General features: G+C 41.9%; 1 protein-coding gene across 1 annotated transcript in view; it reads left to right on the top strand.

Moving 5' to 3' along the window:
* Positions 1–14567, top strand: part of nbas (NBAS subunit of NRZ tethering complex) — a 281527-nt gene extending 266960 nt beyond the window's left edge. The window contains exon 53 of the mRNA XM_050057998.1: positions 13449–14567. Within this exon, the coding sequence (XP_049913955.1) occupies positions 13449–13724 (276 nt within the window). The 3' untranslated portion in view covers positions 13725–14567. The remainder of the gene's footprint in view (positions 1–13448) is intronic.
* Positions 14568–16965: the final 2398 nt, after the last annotated feature.

Genomic DNA, 16965 nt, shown 5'->3' with positions numbered 1-16965 from the left:
TTAGGCCCTGGGGCCGAAGAAGCCTTTGCACGCCTGACCACCTCCTGAACTTCCTTCCACCTAGGTGGCCTGACATCCATCTCATGCTCTATCCCTCCTAATGGAGGGATATCGGGTGGGAAACCTACTATCCTATTCTTCTCTAAATCTGAATATGTGTTTCTCAAATATTCTTCAACCTCTAACCTTTCTGCTTTAAGCTGCCCTCCCTTTTCCTGGCTGAACAATCCTTTAACAAACTTAAAAGGGTCCCTGAAAAAACTTGTCCTAGCATATTCCTTCTTATTAAAGATACACCTTTGCCCCTGTTGTGTGGAGATGCAAATCTTTTCCACGCTTGGCTGACGTGCCGAGTCAGTGCCAGTTGAACCAAACCAGCACATGTGTATGGAACACTGGACACTAAATTTCATCACATCAATAATTCCCAGTTCACTTGATAAGGTCGTATTGGTGGAGATACCAATTTCAGCATATGAGATCAACACTACTGGACTGAAAAGTTACAAATTACATAACATGTTTTTCATTTTGGATGACCGACACCTTATAATGAAGCTCTTCCTCCAAACCTGTGTTTTGCCCACACATTTTTCACGATCACGACCAAATTCAAACCGAGACCGGAGTACAACACTGCGAGGCCTTTTATCAGATCAACAAACAGCCTGGACCTGTCAGCAGCCAGCCATTAGAAGATCAGTAGATCTCATCAAGGGGGGGTCAGAAATAATTGATTTTAGTTCAGCGAAATCGAACGGGAATTCAGGTGAGTGTAATGAGGAAGCTTAACTGTGAATTGACTGTTGTGACTGTTAAATTATTTAAAGCGTTTCGCTGAGGTTCGCTCTTTTGTCTCAGCTCGTTTCACTCCGACGTACCAGATGAAATCCATTCATCATAGAAAACCGTGCAAAAGGTTTAAATGTCACTCTTTATTTATTTACCTGCGGTTTCGCGTCTACATTAACAAGCCTGAGGTTGACTGTGGCTTAATGCATCATATATTTATCAACAGCAAACTGCAGAGCACAGCGCTCTTGATTAAATAACATGAAAATGACATGCCACTCTGAGTGATTGACAGTCCTTATCTTCAAGCACTTCCCCCGCCGGTGTGTGTTCCCTGGCACTCTGCTCTGTATCTGATGTCATAGATTACTGTGCACATTGTTTTCTCCGGTATCAACACAGTTTTTTCATAAAAGAGATGGCCCTGGATCACCAAAAAAAAGATTAATTCTGAAGATTAGTTTTTAATTAAAATAGTGTTATAGAAAACCACTTGACACGAGAAGTAAATGAGAAAAAGTAATCTATTTGGCTGTGGTGTGAGTGTAATATGCGTTTATTTTTCTCCACATTTACTGTGTTGCGTCGCTGCGGAGGAAACCACAGTGGGCGTAGGAGTACAGGAGGAAAGAAAGAAAGGAGTGGGAGTAGGAAATACAACATGAAAGGGAGACAGAGAAATAGTAGAGAGAGCTGTTTTCACTGGGAGCAGGAACACGCGGCCTCCCGCTTTTCCTGCTTCCTCCCTTCTATCCTTTCCTCCTCTTTCTATTCCGCTCTGCTCCTCCTAGTAAAGATGTATGGACCATGGAGGAGCGGAGAGGAGCAGTGGAGCAGGGAGCCAGGGGTTAACACCAGCCTGACTAATGGCAGACAGAGATAAGGGGTTGATAAGAGCTGTCCTGCCAATATGAATGAGCTGTCAGTGCAACCAGCAGCATACACAAATACGGCTGCATGTGTGCACAAATACACACACAGCTGCAGTCCACACCAAAGTTTGCTGCAACATAATGTTGCATTCCTCATGTCTCCTCGCCGTCTTTTTGTCTTTCACTCTTCCACTCGCTCTTTCTCTTCCTCCATAAGATTTAACTTTAATTAATCAACCGTTAAGCCGTTAAGCTCCACCTCCCCAAGTTACTGTTGCTACGCCTGTCAGGCTTTCAGTGCCCATGTGGTACAGATGTTTACTATGATAACAATGGCAGATCCACCACCTGAATTTCTCAGTCAGGCTCTCAGGCTTCTTATTTCTAATCTATGACTGCCAATCAATGACCACTGTAGCAGATTTTATCAGTTCACTCAGGAACACTTTAGTCAAAGAAAACTTTATTTCCATTTGCAGTATTATATTTGGCGGTATGGCTCTGTTCTGGGGCCTCTCTGCCTTTCCTCAGGCCTACGTGGAAAGCTTAAGGCAGAGAGAGCACACCTCTCTGCCCTTCCACTTGCAAACGAGGAAAGCCTGAGGCAGAGAGAGCAAACCTCCATGCCCTTCCATGCGCCTACATGGAAAGCCTAAGGCAGAGAGAGCAGCAGCAAAGACCCCCCGGGAACAGAACATCAATGACAAACAGAAATGACATTGATAAGTCAGATACAACATGAAAAGGAGGAGCTGGGGTGGAGGCAGGTTGCAAAGCGGCTTGTAGAGGAAGCAGCAACAGTAGGCAGGCCAGTGCAGTTTAGATAGGGCGCCCTGAATGAGATTCACCAATTGGTTGCATAGAAAGGAATCAGGCAGTGTACAGCTAGTTTGTAGTAGGCTATTATAAGTAGAATAAGGAAAGAGTAAGATCAGACTGCTATTTTGTTCTCACATAATCCTGTTTGCCTGCTTAGCTTGTTTTTTCAAGCCGTATATATTTCCACTTGTAACTTAAGACAACCGGCTTTTAGGCGGCGTACTAAATGATGTGTTTCAAAACTGAACACTGTTATGTTGGGGTTGCTGGAGTGTAGCCTACACTTTCCCTGAATCCAGTGAAGAGCAGGACAGACCGGCTAACATTAGCGTAAACTTTGATAGCATCCAGAGCAGCGTCACACAGAAGGGAAATGCTTAACAGTGGATGTGCTAGTCATAGACGGAGCTTTGTTAAAGCAACTTGTGGCCCAGCAAAAGAGTCAATGTTGAGCTGACTCTTGGCTTTGGAAGTAGCGTTAGGGGGCTCTTTGGTCTGACCTGGGATTTAGGGCTCAACAATTATTGGAGTAACGCCCAGTGATTGTTGAATAGGCCTCTGTTTAAAACTTCTTATATTAAGTAATGGAAATGGGGTGAAATATTAAGGAAAACTTTTGAAAATTCAGTGGTAAAAATGTGCAGTGGACCAGATACTGGCATACGGAGAAATCCAACAGGCTCCATGGCCTCTTCAAAGATTCACACACCTTGTCCATCTGCCCAGTGAAGTGAAGACAAGAGGCCTGCGTGTGCATGAGTGTGTGATTGAGTGATTATGTGTCTAATTGCTCGCCTAAGTGGGCTTGTTTACAGCTTTTGTGCCATATTGGACCTGGTAATCTCGCTGTGTTTGCTCGCAACTCAGTGCGTTGATCCCTGATTTGCTCACTGCGTGTTTGTGTGTTTGTGTTTGCTCATGTGCGTCACAGCCCACTTTAATTTTTATTTTTTTGGCTTCACAGCCTCTTCTTCTGTCACTTTCAATCATGTCGCGCTGTAAGCAAGGACTGTTTGGTGTTGTGTGTGTGTGTTTGTGCACGCTCAGTTTGGTACACCATTCAAGCCCAGGGACAGCGAGGATAGAGGGATGGGAAGCAGAGCCCGAGGAGGGAGAGAAGAGGATGAGAGAAGGAAGGAAGGAGATAGTTGTGTGTTGTCTGGCATTCTGAAGAAGCTTTATGATTTAAATGATAAAAGAAGGCTTGGCCATGCATTATGTATTAGGCATTGTACGTGTACGGTAATTCCAATTAAGCTCTCAGCCTGGTTTAGCTCAGGGAGAGGGAGAGGGCGGAGAAAGACGTATACAGGAAATGAGAGACGTGCGGTGCAAGAATAGAAAACAAGGGTGTTAAAAATTGACCAGAGCAATCAGACAACATTTAGCGGCCATTGAAGACAAGCGAGAGAGACAACCTTGGCTGTCTTTCACAGGGCGAGACAGCAAGAAATGAGAAGGTAATAACAAGAGCGAGAGGGGGGTTGGACATCTTATGGCTACAGTTTGATGTGTCAGTTCTCTTGTCACGCTGAGTGTTTGTTCATTCACTCACAGCGCACGTCAGCTGCGAGCACACACGCACACACGCACACAAGACAGGAGATGCCTCTTGTTTTCGCCCTACTGAATAGACAGACAAAGTGTTGTTTGAACCCTTAGAGAGGATTTCGAGGGGCTTTTAACCTGACACACACACACTTGTGTGCAAAAATACATACACCGCAGGACAGGTTTTCATGTTCTCCAGGCTGTTGACCTTTGAGAAAGAAAGGAAGGCATGACGGATGTATTCCCTCCTCAGTCAGATTCTATTTGCAATGAGCTGTTTGTAAAGGCGAGGCCCCGGACAGACCGCCGGGGAGAGTTGGAAACTCAAAGAGACGGAAGGGTGAGGAGGGAAGCCTCACAGGAGGAGGGAGGCAGTATGGGTGGATATTCTGGTTTGTCAGAGGTACTGGAGACTGGATTGTTAGTGGTAGTCGACTCGAAGGATGGTGTACATGACAGGTTAACTCATGATGTGGCAAAAGAAGCAAAAACACATTTACAACAGTCAAAGAAGTCCATCTTTATTCCGCTGTTTATGTGAGATCAAACTCTTCATCTGTGTTAAAAAAAAAAAGCATGATTAATTTTGCAGTAATTAAAGGAATAGTTTGTTTTTTTTGAGAAATAAGCTTATTATTCTTTATCCTGAGAGTCTGATGAGAAGATCGATAACACTCATATAGTCGCAGAAAAAAGTTAATAACATGTCGGGCAGGAAATCCAAAGTGTGGGATCATTTTGAGAAGGTGAAGGACGAACCCAAGGTGATATGTAAACTCATCTTCATTGGTCGACTACAAACATGACGTATCATGTGAAACATGGAAGTAGCTACATGCCCATTAGCCCACAGCGTCATTAACAGGCGGCTTGCTCAGTGTGTGACGTGCACTTGTAGATAAAATATAGGCCTATATTAATGAAGGTTCATTAGTACGGTTTTGTATTTCTCTGTAATGTAGCACAGTGTTAACAATGTTACTGATACTATTCTTTCTCACACCTTCAACTCAAACCATACATAATTTAATAACTAACAGAAGTTCAGAAAATTACATCACTTGACTGCAATGGAGCCTTTAAAACCAGGAAATAAGACATAATGTGTTAATTAGTGAGTACGTTGAATCATTTTTAATTTGCAGAATGATAATTCTACAATTTATATCATATCGTCATGATTCCACAGAAAGTTGATAAATCAAAATATTGAATTACCACCCATACCTACCATGCTTTCATGAAGTTTAGCAGTATTAAAGGGACAGTTCAGATTTTTTTAAGTGGGGTTGTACGGGGTCGTTATCCATAAACAGTATGATACAAACAGTAAATGTCAGTCCGCAAGACCCCACTTTGGAGACGCAGGCTGGAGTCCAACACGGAAGCTAAGCAATGTACTGCTGTGGAGGGTTCAGCAACAAAACATATTTAAGCGAGCTAAATAAAGTCTGACCTAAAAAAATCAATATCAGTTTAAGTGTAAGCTATATCGAGAGTATTTTGACTGCTTTACCTTTACGCCAGACAGTGATATCCAGCGAGATAAAGGAGGCCATCATGTCACACTCTTCAAGCCAGACTCCATTGAGAAAAACACAGATTTAATATTGTTAAAAACAGGAGCTGCTGGTCTACCTGTGCGTCGAACTGTTATTTTGTTTGTGTCATTGTGTGGCTTTGGCATTTAAAAGGGTTAGTTCGGATTCACTTAAGTCACATAATAACACAAACAAACTAACTGATCGAGGAAGCAGTAGACCAGCAGCTTCTGTGCTCAGTAAGCTAAAATTACTTATTTTCTCAGTGGGATCTGGTGGCTTTGACGAGAGCATAAATGGAAACTGAAGCTGTTAATGGCCCAATGGGAAGGTAAAGCGATGAAAATACTCTCAATATAGTGTATACTTAAACTATTAAAGATTTTTTAGGTGGCTAAAGTACATTTTGGTACTGACCACTTCATAGCAGTACATTGCTTAGCTCTCATGTCGGACTCAAGCCTGCCTCTCCAAACTGGAGCCGTCTACTGTATGTTAGACACTCACTATGGGTAAGTACCTGACATAACCCCACTTCAAAAAATCCAAACTATCCCCATAAGAAGTAGAAAACAGTTCCAACTGGCAGGTCAACATCACAAACAGTTGATGTTAAACTACTGTGTCTTTAATATTCAAAATAAAACTGGCTTGAAATGTTAACTATATTTTCTGTGTCGGCAACCAAAAGCTGCCTGGTCACCAGCCTGACGACCACTTTTAAAAGTCAGTGTTGAGCCCAGAGTATTGTCAAGTAGCTGCAGATGGATGACTGTAATTGCAGCTTTACTGAAGAATATAAACGTAACAAGATTATAGTTTCTAGACAGTATGTTCAGGTGGTGATCATTTAAACGTGATTACACTCCGCTGTCTACCATATACTGCACACTTGCAGAGATGTAGGCGTGAACGCTGGACGAACCACAGTGCCTGGAATGTGACAGAGCTGTTCATGCTGTAAAAAAGGACATAAAGTTATCTGCTGCGCTCTGATATCAAGATTCCCCTCCATCCCTCCATCTCTCTGCTGCTCCTTCACATCTATTTTCAGCCCGACTGTCAATCCAGCCAACTCAGAGACTCAAATCTGCTGTCTCTCTTGACACCGTCAAACTGTAATAGCCTGGGAGGTGTGTGAGTGTGTGTTTGTGTCAGTGTGCATAGACGACCAGGCCTGTGCTCGACTGATGTTCTGTGTTTTTCTCTTTTCCACAGCGGACCAGGAAATGCAGGAAAAAGTGTATATTTATAAGTAGTGTGTGTTTTTCTGTTTCCTGTCCCCAAATTGGTCGTAGCACAAGACTGAATGTATGTCCTCTAAATCTGTGCACACCCCATGTGGCCCAAACTCACTGCATGTGACTATCTACATGTATGTCTTGTTTGATCCTTTTAACTGGTGATTGAGCGGTCAGACCGGTCGTCTTGTTCTGTATGTGCCACACAGAGCTGTGTGTATTCTGTAGGTGTGAGCCCTCATTACAGCCAAACACTGCAGAAGGTGATTTCAGTGATTAGCACGCCTTCAGGTCAAATCAAGTCAAATGTATTTGTACAATGTTTAATCACGCTAACAGCTTCAAAGGGCACCACAAGACCACTTAAAAATCAGTACTTTTTTAACCTTATTTGCCACCTTGCTCGCGGCAAGGCTCTGGAAATGGCAAAGTCGCTCTGTTTTCCACGCCTTTAAATTCAGACTGAAATATCTCAACAACATTTGGATTATTTGCATTAATGTATGAATTGTTAGTGATTTTTTTTTGACGGCATCTAGCACCACCAGCAGGTTTTAAGCAGGTTTTCTTTGTCCAATACTTTAGTTTATGACCAAATACCTCCAAGATGCCTCTGTGTTTACTGCTAATTAGTGTTACCATGCTAGCACAAGGTAAAAATGTTTGGTAAATGGTAAATATCAACATTCTAGCTTTGTCATTGTGGACGTCTAAATCACAGAAGTCCTTGTACATCATGGAACTAACAGTACCATGGGAGGCTGCAGTTGGGGAAGCTTACAAACACAAAAGCCTAAAGTACTCAGACCTAGCAGCTGAGGCAGAACAACACGGCTGGCGTACCCAGGTGCTCCCTGTAGAGGTTGGGTGTGAAGGATTTGTTACGGCATCATCAACCAGGCTTCTGAAGAGTATGGGGGATCGAGGACAGGCCATCAATTCACTATCTGAGGCTGCTGAGTGAAGCAGCAACTGGCTTTGGAAGAAGAGGAAGGATTCCAACTGGTCTGCAAGATGCCCAACACGAGGGGTAAAAGCGGAGGGTGGCACACCTTGGACGCCAGGTGTTCCTGTTGAGTTCTCTGTAAGGGTGTCATGGGCCTATCAATGAAACACAAATGAAGGAGGGTGCCCAACTGATGACCCCGATGAAGTGATTACCCATCTCCCAGCAAGACACAAGACACCCAGCAAGTGCTGATTACTCGTAGGAATTGTAACAACAAGTCCTGTAAGCTCAACAAACTAATGATAAGAGAGTGCTGCTGTACTGAATATCAGCACAGCTGTAATTCGGTCGTAGGCACAAGGCCACAGGCTGAGTGCGGAAGATAGTCACAGCAGCACCTTGAGTTTAGCCTAGTAGTCTAGCCTTCTGCTTCCCCTCACTGGGAGGAGAGCAGGCAGCAGCTCTAGAGACAGACCCCCAGTCAGTAGCTGCAGCAACCTCAATCCAGCCAGCCTCAGGTGACCAGACAGCCCCAACTCCCTGCGAAATAAGCAAACTTTCTGTTGCTGCCGTTACACAGGTTAGACCTGATGCTGTCACTGGCCACCAGCCCGCTGTGATACCCAGTGCTGGGGGTATGTCCTGATTGGATTCAAGCCGCTACAGCCCTGACCAAAGGTTCATCTTCGAAACTGCTGCCCACTCTCCTCCTGGCGAAGCAATCCACAGTGGCGGGGAGTGAGGTGGAGGGACCGTGGGGTGGCGAGCTAATTCTTGTCTCCTTTGTGGTCTGGTAAATAGAGAGAGAGAGCAGAGCAAGGAAGGGCTGACCGAATGAGTTGCAGGCAACTCTACAATGAAACAAGATTAAATAAATCAGTGTACAGAAAACAGGGTTACTGTATGAAGCACACGCATATGCTCGTGGTCGTCTGGTGGGAGGGGCTCAGAGCAGAGAGGAGAGAGCTGCAGGAGGGGGGTTATTTTCAAACTCTGCTTTATTCTTTTTGTTGTTTGTTTGTTTGTATGTTTTGCCTTTTCCAGATTTCTGCCAACCCCAGATTCTTTCTTTCACAAAACTTTTCATTATTTTTTTTACCAGATTTATGGGCAGCTCACAATGACATATTAAAGATGTCATTGTGAGCTGGTCTATGGTTGGTATACAAAACCTACAACATTGAGAATATGAACTGAACCCATACTGTTAATTCATACCCTACTCTCCCATATCCAAATACCCCTCCCACCCTTACTCAAAGTGATAGTAATAAAATAAATACTTACATCAAACATCAGACACGCATAGAAAATGATAATAGTAATAAGATAGGGAAATAAATAAATAAATATAAAAATAATAATAATAAAAAAAAATAATCAGCTCATCTAATTATCATCTGAGTGAATGGTAGCCTTACTCAAAAACTCCATAAAGGGCTTCCAGGTCTTGTCGAAGGATTTACCAGTGTCTCCAGGGGAAAATCTGATCTTTTCAAGTTTGAGGTGGTTTAGGATCTCCTTAAGCCAGCTATTTTGTGAGGGTGGAAGAGTGTGCCCCTCATCTTAAAAAAGATGAGGCACCTAGCTAATAGAGTTGTGAAAGCCAAAACACTTTGTTTTATCAATGGGAAGTTCGGCGCTGTAGGTTTAGGGACTCCAAACAGGGCTACCGTACAAGGTGCCACCTACTACTCAGTGACCATTCACTCACACTCACATGACAGATGCACTCACTTTTAGTTTTACCACTGAACACTGTTGTTCAGATAATCTGGCTATGCACTTTATGTCTTGTTTACAGCCTGTCTCGTCATCTAACTGTTGTGTTTCTTGCCTTGAATACAATATTATTTTAACCAACAGGCATGATGGGCAAAACTTTGAAAAATAGGACCCAAGCTGTGCTAACCTAATCATCCTTTGCTCCTTTATTCGTAAGGTTTGAAATCATCTTTGTGAGATATTGAGCTTGAAAATAGGTCAGTGTTCACTGCAGCTCCAGAAATCCCACATAGAGCATTTGTTCTGGGCCTCTGTTCAAGCTCCAAAAAAAAAAAAAAAGTTTGAAGTGTTAAGTTGTTTTGAAGTGCCTCTCCTTGGTTCTAGTGTGCATTCGGCCCTTTGGAAACAGTTGGTGCACTTAAAAAATGGATGCATCTGATGCTTTCAGTTCATGTCTGCCCTTCTCCTCTCCTCCAACTTTTCTGCGTCATACATCTTCCACACTCCGAAGCCCTTCCCCTCCTCTCTTGTCTATTCTTTCCCTTAATTCTCATTATAGCCAGATGACCTCCTCGTCCACCTCTGTCTCAAGACTCAAAAATGTCTCCGTCTGTCTCCTCTGTCTGGCCCTCCTCCCTCCCACAGCTTGTCATGAATCATCCGGTCCCGTCTCTCAATGGAAGGGAGAAATTAAATTATTAGTCATGCATGACATGCTGTTTCGCTATAGCTGTTATATGTCAGGCCTCTGTCTCCCTTTGGTGCCAGAGCCACTGTGAACCTTCATTGTATTTGAACTGTAAATTCATCCACATCCAGGATTCTTAAACAGAAACTATGACTCTTGGGACTTCTCTTTCAGATCTGCTCACGTTACCAAAAGGTAAAACTTATTTTACATGCAGAAAAACATGATCAGCAAATTCTCGAGGGGACGGTGTCACTGTCTATGATAATAGTTAAATGTCTCTCAGCTCTCGTGTGATGCGTTCAGGTTCACTAATATCCATCATCGCGTTTAAAGTGATCCAGTTTTATGTTTTTAAACATGAATTGTCCTTCAAGAGGAAGAAGTGGAGCGAGGCCAGCACGGAGATGAGAGATTTTAGAGGTGAGGGAGAGAAATCCATCCGTCCCTGCTTCCCCTTCTCTACTACAGAAGAGAAGACATGAGCTCCACATTTATAATTGATCTGCCTCAGCTCCAGAAATACCCTGACAGGGACTCGCTGTTGTCTGTGTGTGTGTGTGTGTGCGTGCCAATGCGCGTATATGCGTGTATAGTTTTGCAAGTGCAAGCTTAATAATAGAGACAGCAAACAGGTGAGAGGATGCAGAGATGGGCTGAGTCACAGAGACGGTCTTTCCACCCCCAGCACTCAGCGTCACTTCTCTGTGGCCTGTAAAGCACTCACAGCAGCCCCGGCGGCATTTAGCTGTTTGAATTTGCATGTAATTCATTGATGTAAAGAGGCGGAAGATGGGATTAAAACATTACGTAAAGGTTTGTTTATGGCTGTGTGAACATGTGTTCAGAAGTGTTTTGGTAACTGAGAATGTTTCTCTGAAAGCTGCAAAGAGCTGCAGGAGAGGAGGCGAGGGCGTAGAAATAGAGTGAGAGTAGAACAGGCATTTCTGTTCAATACAACGTAGCAGGACTGTCGGAGCAGCAGCAATTTTATGTGTACAGTTGCCATTTTAACCGTTGTAGCAGCCTAACTTCTATATTAACAAACCGACTTGCAGCAGGTCAAAAACTCAGTGAGGTACATTTTGTGGTACATTTTCAAATAAGCAATCCGCAGCTTTTGAATATCAATATTTCCGGCCATTAATTACATGTTTGCCGAAATATGATGTAACGTTACTGTAGCTGCCTCAGAAAAACAAGTGAGAGTCACTGCTCAGCGGACAGCTGAGAGCCAGAGACTGTGGGGGGTGTAAACAGCATGCAGATCAGCATGTTTTCGCATCTTACTGAATTAAATTTTTATTTCGACCAAACCAGAGTTGGTGATGGTTGAATAAAGTGCATGAATGGATTACTGAACAGGCCTACCGGGTATAGACCCAGGGCCCAAAGTGTCAGGGGCCAACCGCTAGCCTTCAACTGTAAAATGTCACTCAAACTAACACAAACCAACCAGGAAGAGGCACAAATAGACAACACAGAGCTGCAAAAAGACACAAAATAATTACAAAAGGGACAAACCAAATACAAAGGGACACAAAATAACTACAAAGAGACATGAAAGAAAAAAAGAGACACAAAATGAGCCAGAAGTGACAAAAAATAACTTCAAAGAGACATCAATCAAACAAAAAGAGATACACAACAACCTCAAATATACAAAATAACTACAAAAGGGACACAACAACAAAAGAGATATAAAATGACCTCAAAGAGACACAAAAATTACTTCAAATAAACAAAATAATTACCAAAGGGGACAAAACAACCAATAAGAGACAAAAAATGATACAAATGGGACAAAAATTAAGTATAAGAGACATAAATCAAACAAAAAGAGACATAAAATGACCCCACAGAGACCCAAAATAACCATAAAGAGACATAAAATGACCTTAAAGAGACACAAAACAACATCAAATAAACAAAATAACTACAAAATGGACAAAACAAAAAAAAAGAGACATAAAACGACCTCAAAGAGACACAAAATAACTACAAAGAGACGGGGAAAAAAGAGAAACATAAAATGACCTCAAAGAGACACAAAAACGTCCTCAAATAAGCAACATAACTACGAAAGGGACAAAATAACCAAAAAGAGACACAAAATGACCCAAATTTGACAAAACTTAACTATAAAGAGACTTTAAACAAACAAAAGAAACATAAAATGACCTCAAAGAGACACAAAACAAACTTAAATATACAAAATAACTACAAAAGAGACATAAAAAAGAACCAAACAACCCGGAAGTGTTTGTGTGTTTCCGGTCCTGTGCAGGAGAGGTGATGGGTCTCATAATTTGCCCATGGAACAGTGGAATAACTAAATGACTAACCAGACTAATTAAGACGGATTTAGTGAGTTTTATTTCCTGTGGTGTTTGAAAGAAGTGTGTTTTACAGTGATTAAAAAGGCAACTGAGCAAAAATTAGTTTTAGTTTAGCGAAAGAGAGAATCTCAGACTGGTGTATAAAAGTTCAAGTTTTTTAAATCAAGGCTGAAGACTTTTCATTTTTACTGCTGCCTTTTATTAAGTCAAATATTTATTCATTTCGTACACGGCACTCTAACTTTTATTCTTGTATTTTATACCTGTGTCAGTATGTTTGAGCTTGTTTTTTACTCTCTGGCTGTTTAATTGTGTTTTTGATTCTGATTTGGTTGACTTTTATTTCCATTTTCTTCTTCACTTTGTCTTGATGCTTTTGATGTTTCATGCAAAGCACTTTGAATTGTTGATGAAATGTTGTATATAAATGAACTTGCCTTGTCTATGGGAGAAGGGTGTGTGTGTGTGTGTGTGCGTGTGCGTGTGCGTGTGCGTGGTCACATGCCGTGGGAATGGTGGTGCACCGCTGGGTCAACAGAGGATTTGACCCAACGCTCTGACCTCATCAGGTTTCTTGAAGCGTGTAACATTGTAATCACACACACTCTGCAGTTGTGCTGCTGCAGCAGGAAGCTACACTTCATTGTTTCTACAGAAAACTGTGCGGCTGGTAAATCTCCAAATCTAGCAGCCACATTAAGTGTTTTATCATCCAGTGGGTGTTTAGAGAAGGTCTGCTGAATGATAGCTGCTTACCTGGCAGAGACTGATTGCACACTTGCCAAAATCCTGGCTGTTACTCTTGGCATGTATTCACAGGAATGAGAAAAAAAAAAGAAACGCAATAACACTTAAAAAGGAAAGTTAGTTTCTCCTGACTCCATTAACACATGTGTGTTTACACTTCCCCCCTTCTCTCTGTGTCCCTCAGGAGACGGCCTCCTCCTGCGACAGTGAACTCCTCTCTTTGCTCCTGGACGCGGGGCTCCTGGTGGGCTGCGTCTCCTCAGCCCTGTACCCCCTGCTCAGCTCCCACATGCTGTCCCACCAGCAGGAGGGAGGCTGGGATGTGGAGAAAGCAGCCGCCGAGCTGCTGGCGGCGGGCCACGGGCCTGAGGCGGGCTCCCTGCTGCTGGCTCACCGTGGGACCCACCAGGCTCAGTTCACCTTCAACTCTGCCTTGGCCGTTCTCAGGAAGTGGCTGTGAGGGAGGGAGCGGGACAAGGTGTGACGGGAAGGGAATTTGGAGCGTGGCCACGGACTGCGGTGATGAAGCAGATTTAGGGAAGCAAAGTGGGAAGGTGTTGAGAGAGGAGTGGAATTAGATTGGATTGAGATCTGAAGGAATTAGCGCGAGGCGAGAATAGAAGTAATATCAGACCTCTGCATTTTGTTCTATAATTGGGTTCATCAGCTGAAGACACGTCAACAGCAGCTGCGGTGTCTGCCTTGAAGGTATAAGAGCGGATACCTTTAATACTGAAACATCTGCTCAATTAGAGACACACACACACGTATACCGAGACACAACCTCTGCTGTCTCTCCGTCATGAATGAATGTTCAGACTGAGGGCTGATCACAAAATGCACTTCCTGCTTGCATTTATTTGTGTGTGTTTGTCCTATTGTGTGATAAAGTAATTGAGCAGTAGCCGGGAAGCAGTGGGTGGATATTAGCCTATTGTTCCGTGACAGGTTTGCCTCTTTGACGTCCCACCGTTAAACACCCTGCCTCTGCTCCATTGTTTCCCCCCTAATAATGTCTAATTAATTCCTTCTAAACAAATTAGCCCCGCAGCTGCCCCGCACTGTGTGTTTTCATGTGTGTGCGCTGATGCACAAATACTATATACGAGCGCCGACACCCCGGCGATACCGCGTCGGGCTAATGATGATGAGGAATAAACGTGTATGTGTTTGTTTACGAGCACAGTGAAGCTGTCAGCACGGTTTGTTTCACAGGTTTCATTCTGTCCCACCTTTCAGATCTGAAATGAATAAAAATCTAATGACATCAAAATGAGTGGATTCTTTCTTTGCAAAAGTGCTGATGGAACATTTACGTCTTTGAGGTGAGGTTTTTTTGTTCTTTGTTAAAGATATTTAATATTCAACTCTGTGAACATTTTACTTTTTTTTTTATTAACAAAGATTTGTTTTCCATCCCACAGTGAATGCACTCAAAACATTTGCATTATAATTACAGCAGTCTCTCATTGTTTCGACATAATTAAAGCCCTGTGACCCAAACATCCAGCACACACTTTTGCTTGCCCTCAAATGCACTTTTTGTTTTGTTACACAACCATTATAAAGCATTAAGCAAACAGAATGAGACACAAATGGCCTCAAAGAGACACAAAGCAACCTCAAATAACCAAACTAACTACAAAGACACAGAAAGCAAACAAAAGAGACATAAAATGCCATCAAAAAGACACAAAACAACCTCAAGTAAACAAAATAACTACAAAAGAGACACAAAATGACCTCAAATAGACTTAAAGCAAACAAAAAGAGACATAAAATGATCTCAAAGAGACACAAAATAACTAGACTTTAAACAAAAAAAGAGACACAAAATGACCCCAGAGAGACACAAAATACCTACAAAAAGACATAAAACAAACAAAAAGAGACATAAAATGACTTCAAATAGCCACATATTGGACACAAAGAGACATAAAACACATAAAATGACCTCCAAGAGACATAAAATAACTACAGAAACATAAAACAAACAAAAAGAGACACAAATTGACCTCAAGGAGACAAAATAACTATAGAGACACATCAAACAAGAGACATAAAATGACATCAAACAGACATAAAACAAACAATAAGAGACATAATGACCTCAAAGAGACAAAAAATAACTACAAGACATAAACCAAACAAAAAGAGACATAAAATGACTTCAAATAGCCACATATTGGCCACAAAGAGACATAAAACAGACCTAAAACATAAAATGACCTCCAAGAGGCATAAAATAACTACAGAAACATAAAACAAACAAAAAGAGACACAATTTTTGACCTCAAAGAGACAAAATAACTACAAAAACACATAAAAAAAACAAAAAGAGGCATAAAATGACCTCAAAGACACACCAAATATTTGGAGACATAAAACAAACACTAAGAGACATAATGACCTCAAAGAGACAAAAATAACTATAAAAATACATAGAACTAACAAAAAGACATAAAATGACCTCAAAGAGACACAAAATAACTACAAGGTGACAAAACAAACAAAAAGAGACATAAAATATCTCCAGAAACATAACAGGTAAGTGAATACACTCAAGACATTTGCATTATAATTACAGCTCCCCTCCCTCATAATTACAGCCCTGTGACCCAAACATCGGGCACACACTTTTGCTTGCCCTCAGATGCCGTTTTTGTTTCATTACACAACCATTACAAAGCATTTTGGTGAAGGGATTTCAGTGGTCAGCAAGCATGACTCCATAGGGAGCAACCCACTGCTTTCACCTACTGCACTGTCACGGAAAGCATTTTACACCCCCCCCCCCCCTCCCCCACCGATAATTGCAACCAGGCAAATATTTTTTCTGAAATGGTAGCTGCAGGGAAAATAATGTGAGGGGAAAATCAAAGTGTCTAATTTATCTTGTTTGTCAAAGTGTTGGAAGTGTGATTTTTAGACGGTGTGTTCAAGATGAAACTAATGAAGTGGTGCTGACTGCAGGTCCCCAGAGCAGCCGGCTTTCTTTAGTATGTGCACTAAAAAATAAAACTGCCCTATCAAAGTAAAGCCTCCCTGTAATGAACAGTGGGAGGGAGTGCAGGGTTTGGATGGTGATTGGGTTTATCAGCTTTTCAACTCACAGAATCATCTGAGCTGAGAATTATTATATTTTACTGAATCAGACAACAATAACCTTAAAATAATCCCAGTGACCGACACTGAAAGGGAACACCACCTTAATTAGGAATTCCAGTATGTTATCTCCACGGCCAAGGACGGTTTAATCAATATTTGCGAACATGCGTAACTCTTTCTTAAAGCCAGAAACCATAAAGCACCTTAAGTTAAGATTTTCCCCGAAGTCCTTAAGGTTTCCTCAAAATAAGATTGGTTGCACAAAACACCCTTAAAGGGCCAGTGTGTAATATTTGGCATGGTTTATTGTCAATCTGAATCTGAATCTGAATATTCTACCCATTAATATGTTTATACAAGTGTATAATCGCTATAAAATAAAATTCATTTGGTTTTCGTAGCCTTATAATTATGCTTTTATATATATATATATACAGTGGTGTGAAAAAGTGTTTGCCCCCTTCCTGATTTCTTACTTTTTTGCATGTTTTCCGCACTTAAATGTTTCAGATCATCAAACAAATTTAAACATCAGTCAAAGATAACACAAGTAAACACAAAATGCAGTTTTTAAATGAAGGGTTTTATTAATG

The sequence above is a fragment of the Epinephelus moara genome, chromosome 12 (genome assembly GCF_006386435.1).
Source record: "Epinephelus moara isolate mb chromosome 12, YSFRI_EMoa_1.0, whole genome shotgun sequence".
NCBI lineage: Eukaryota > Metazoa > Chordata > Actinopteri > Perciformes > Serranidae > Epinephelus > Epinephelus moara.
This window is presented reverse-complemented; position numbering and strand designations above follow the sequence as displayed.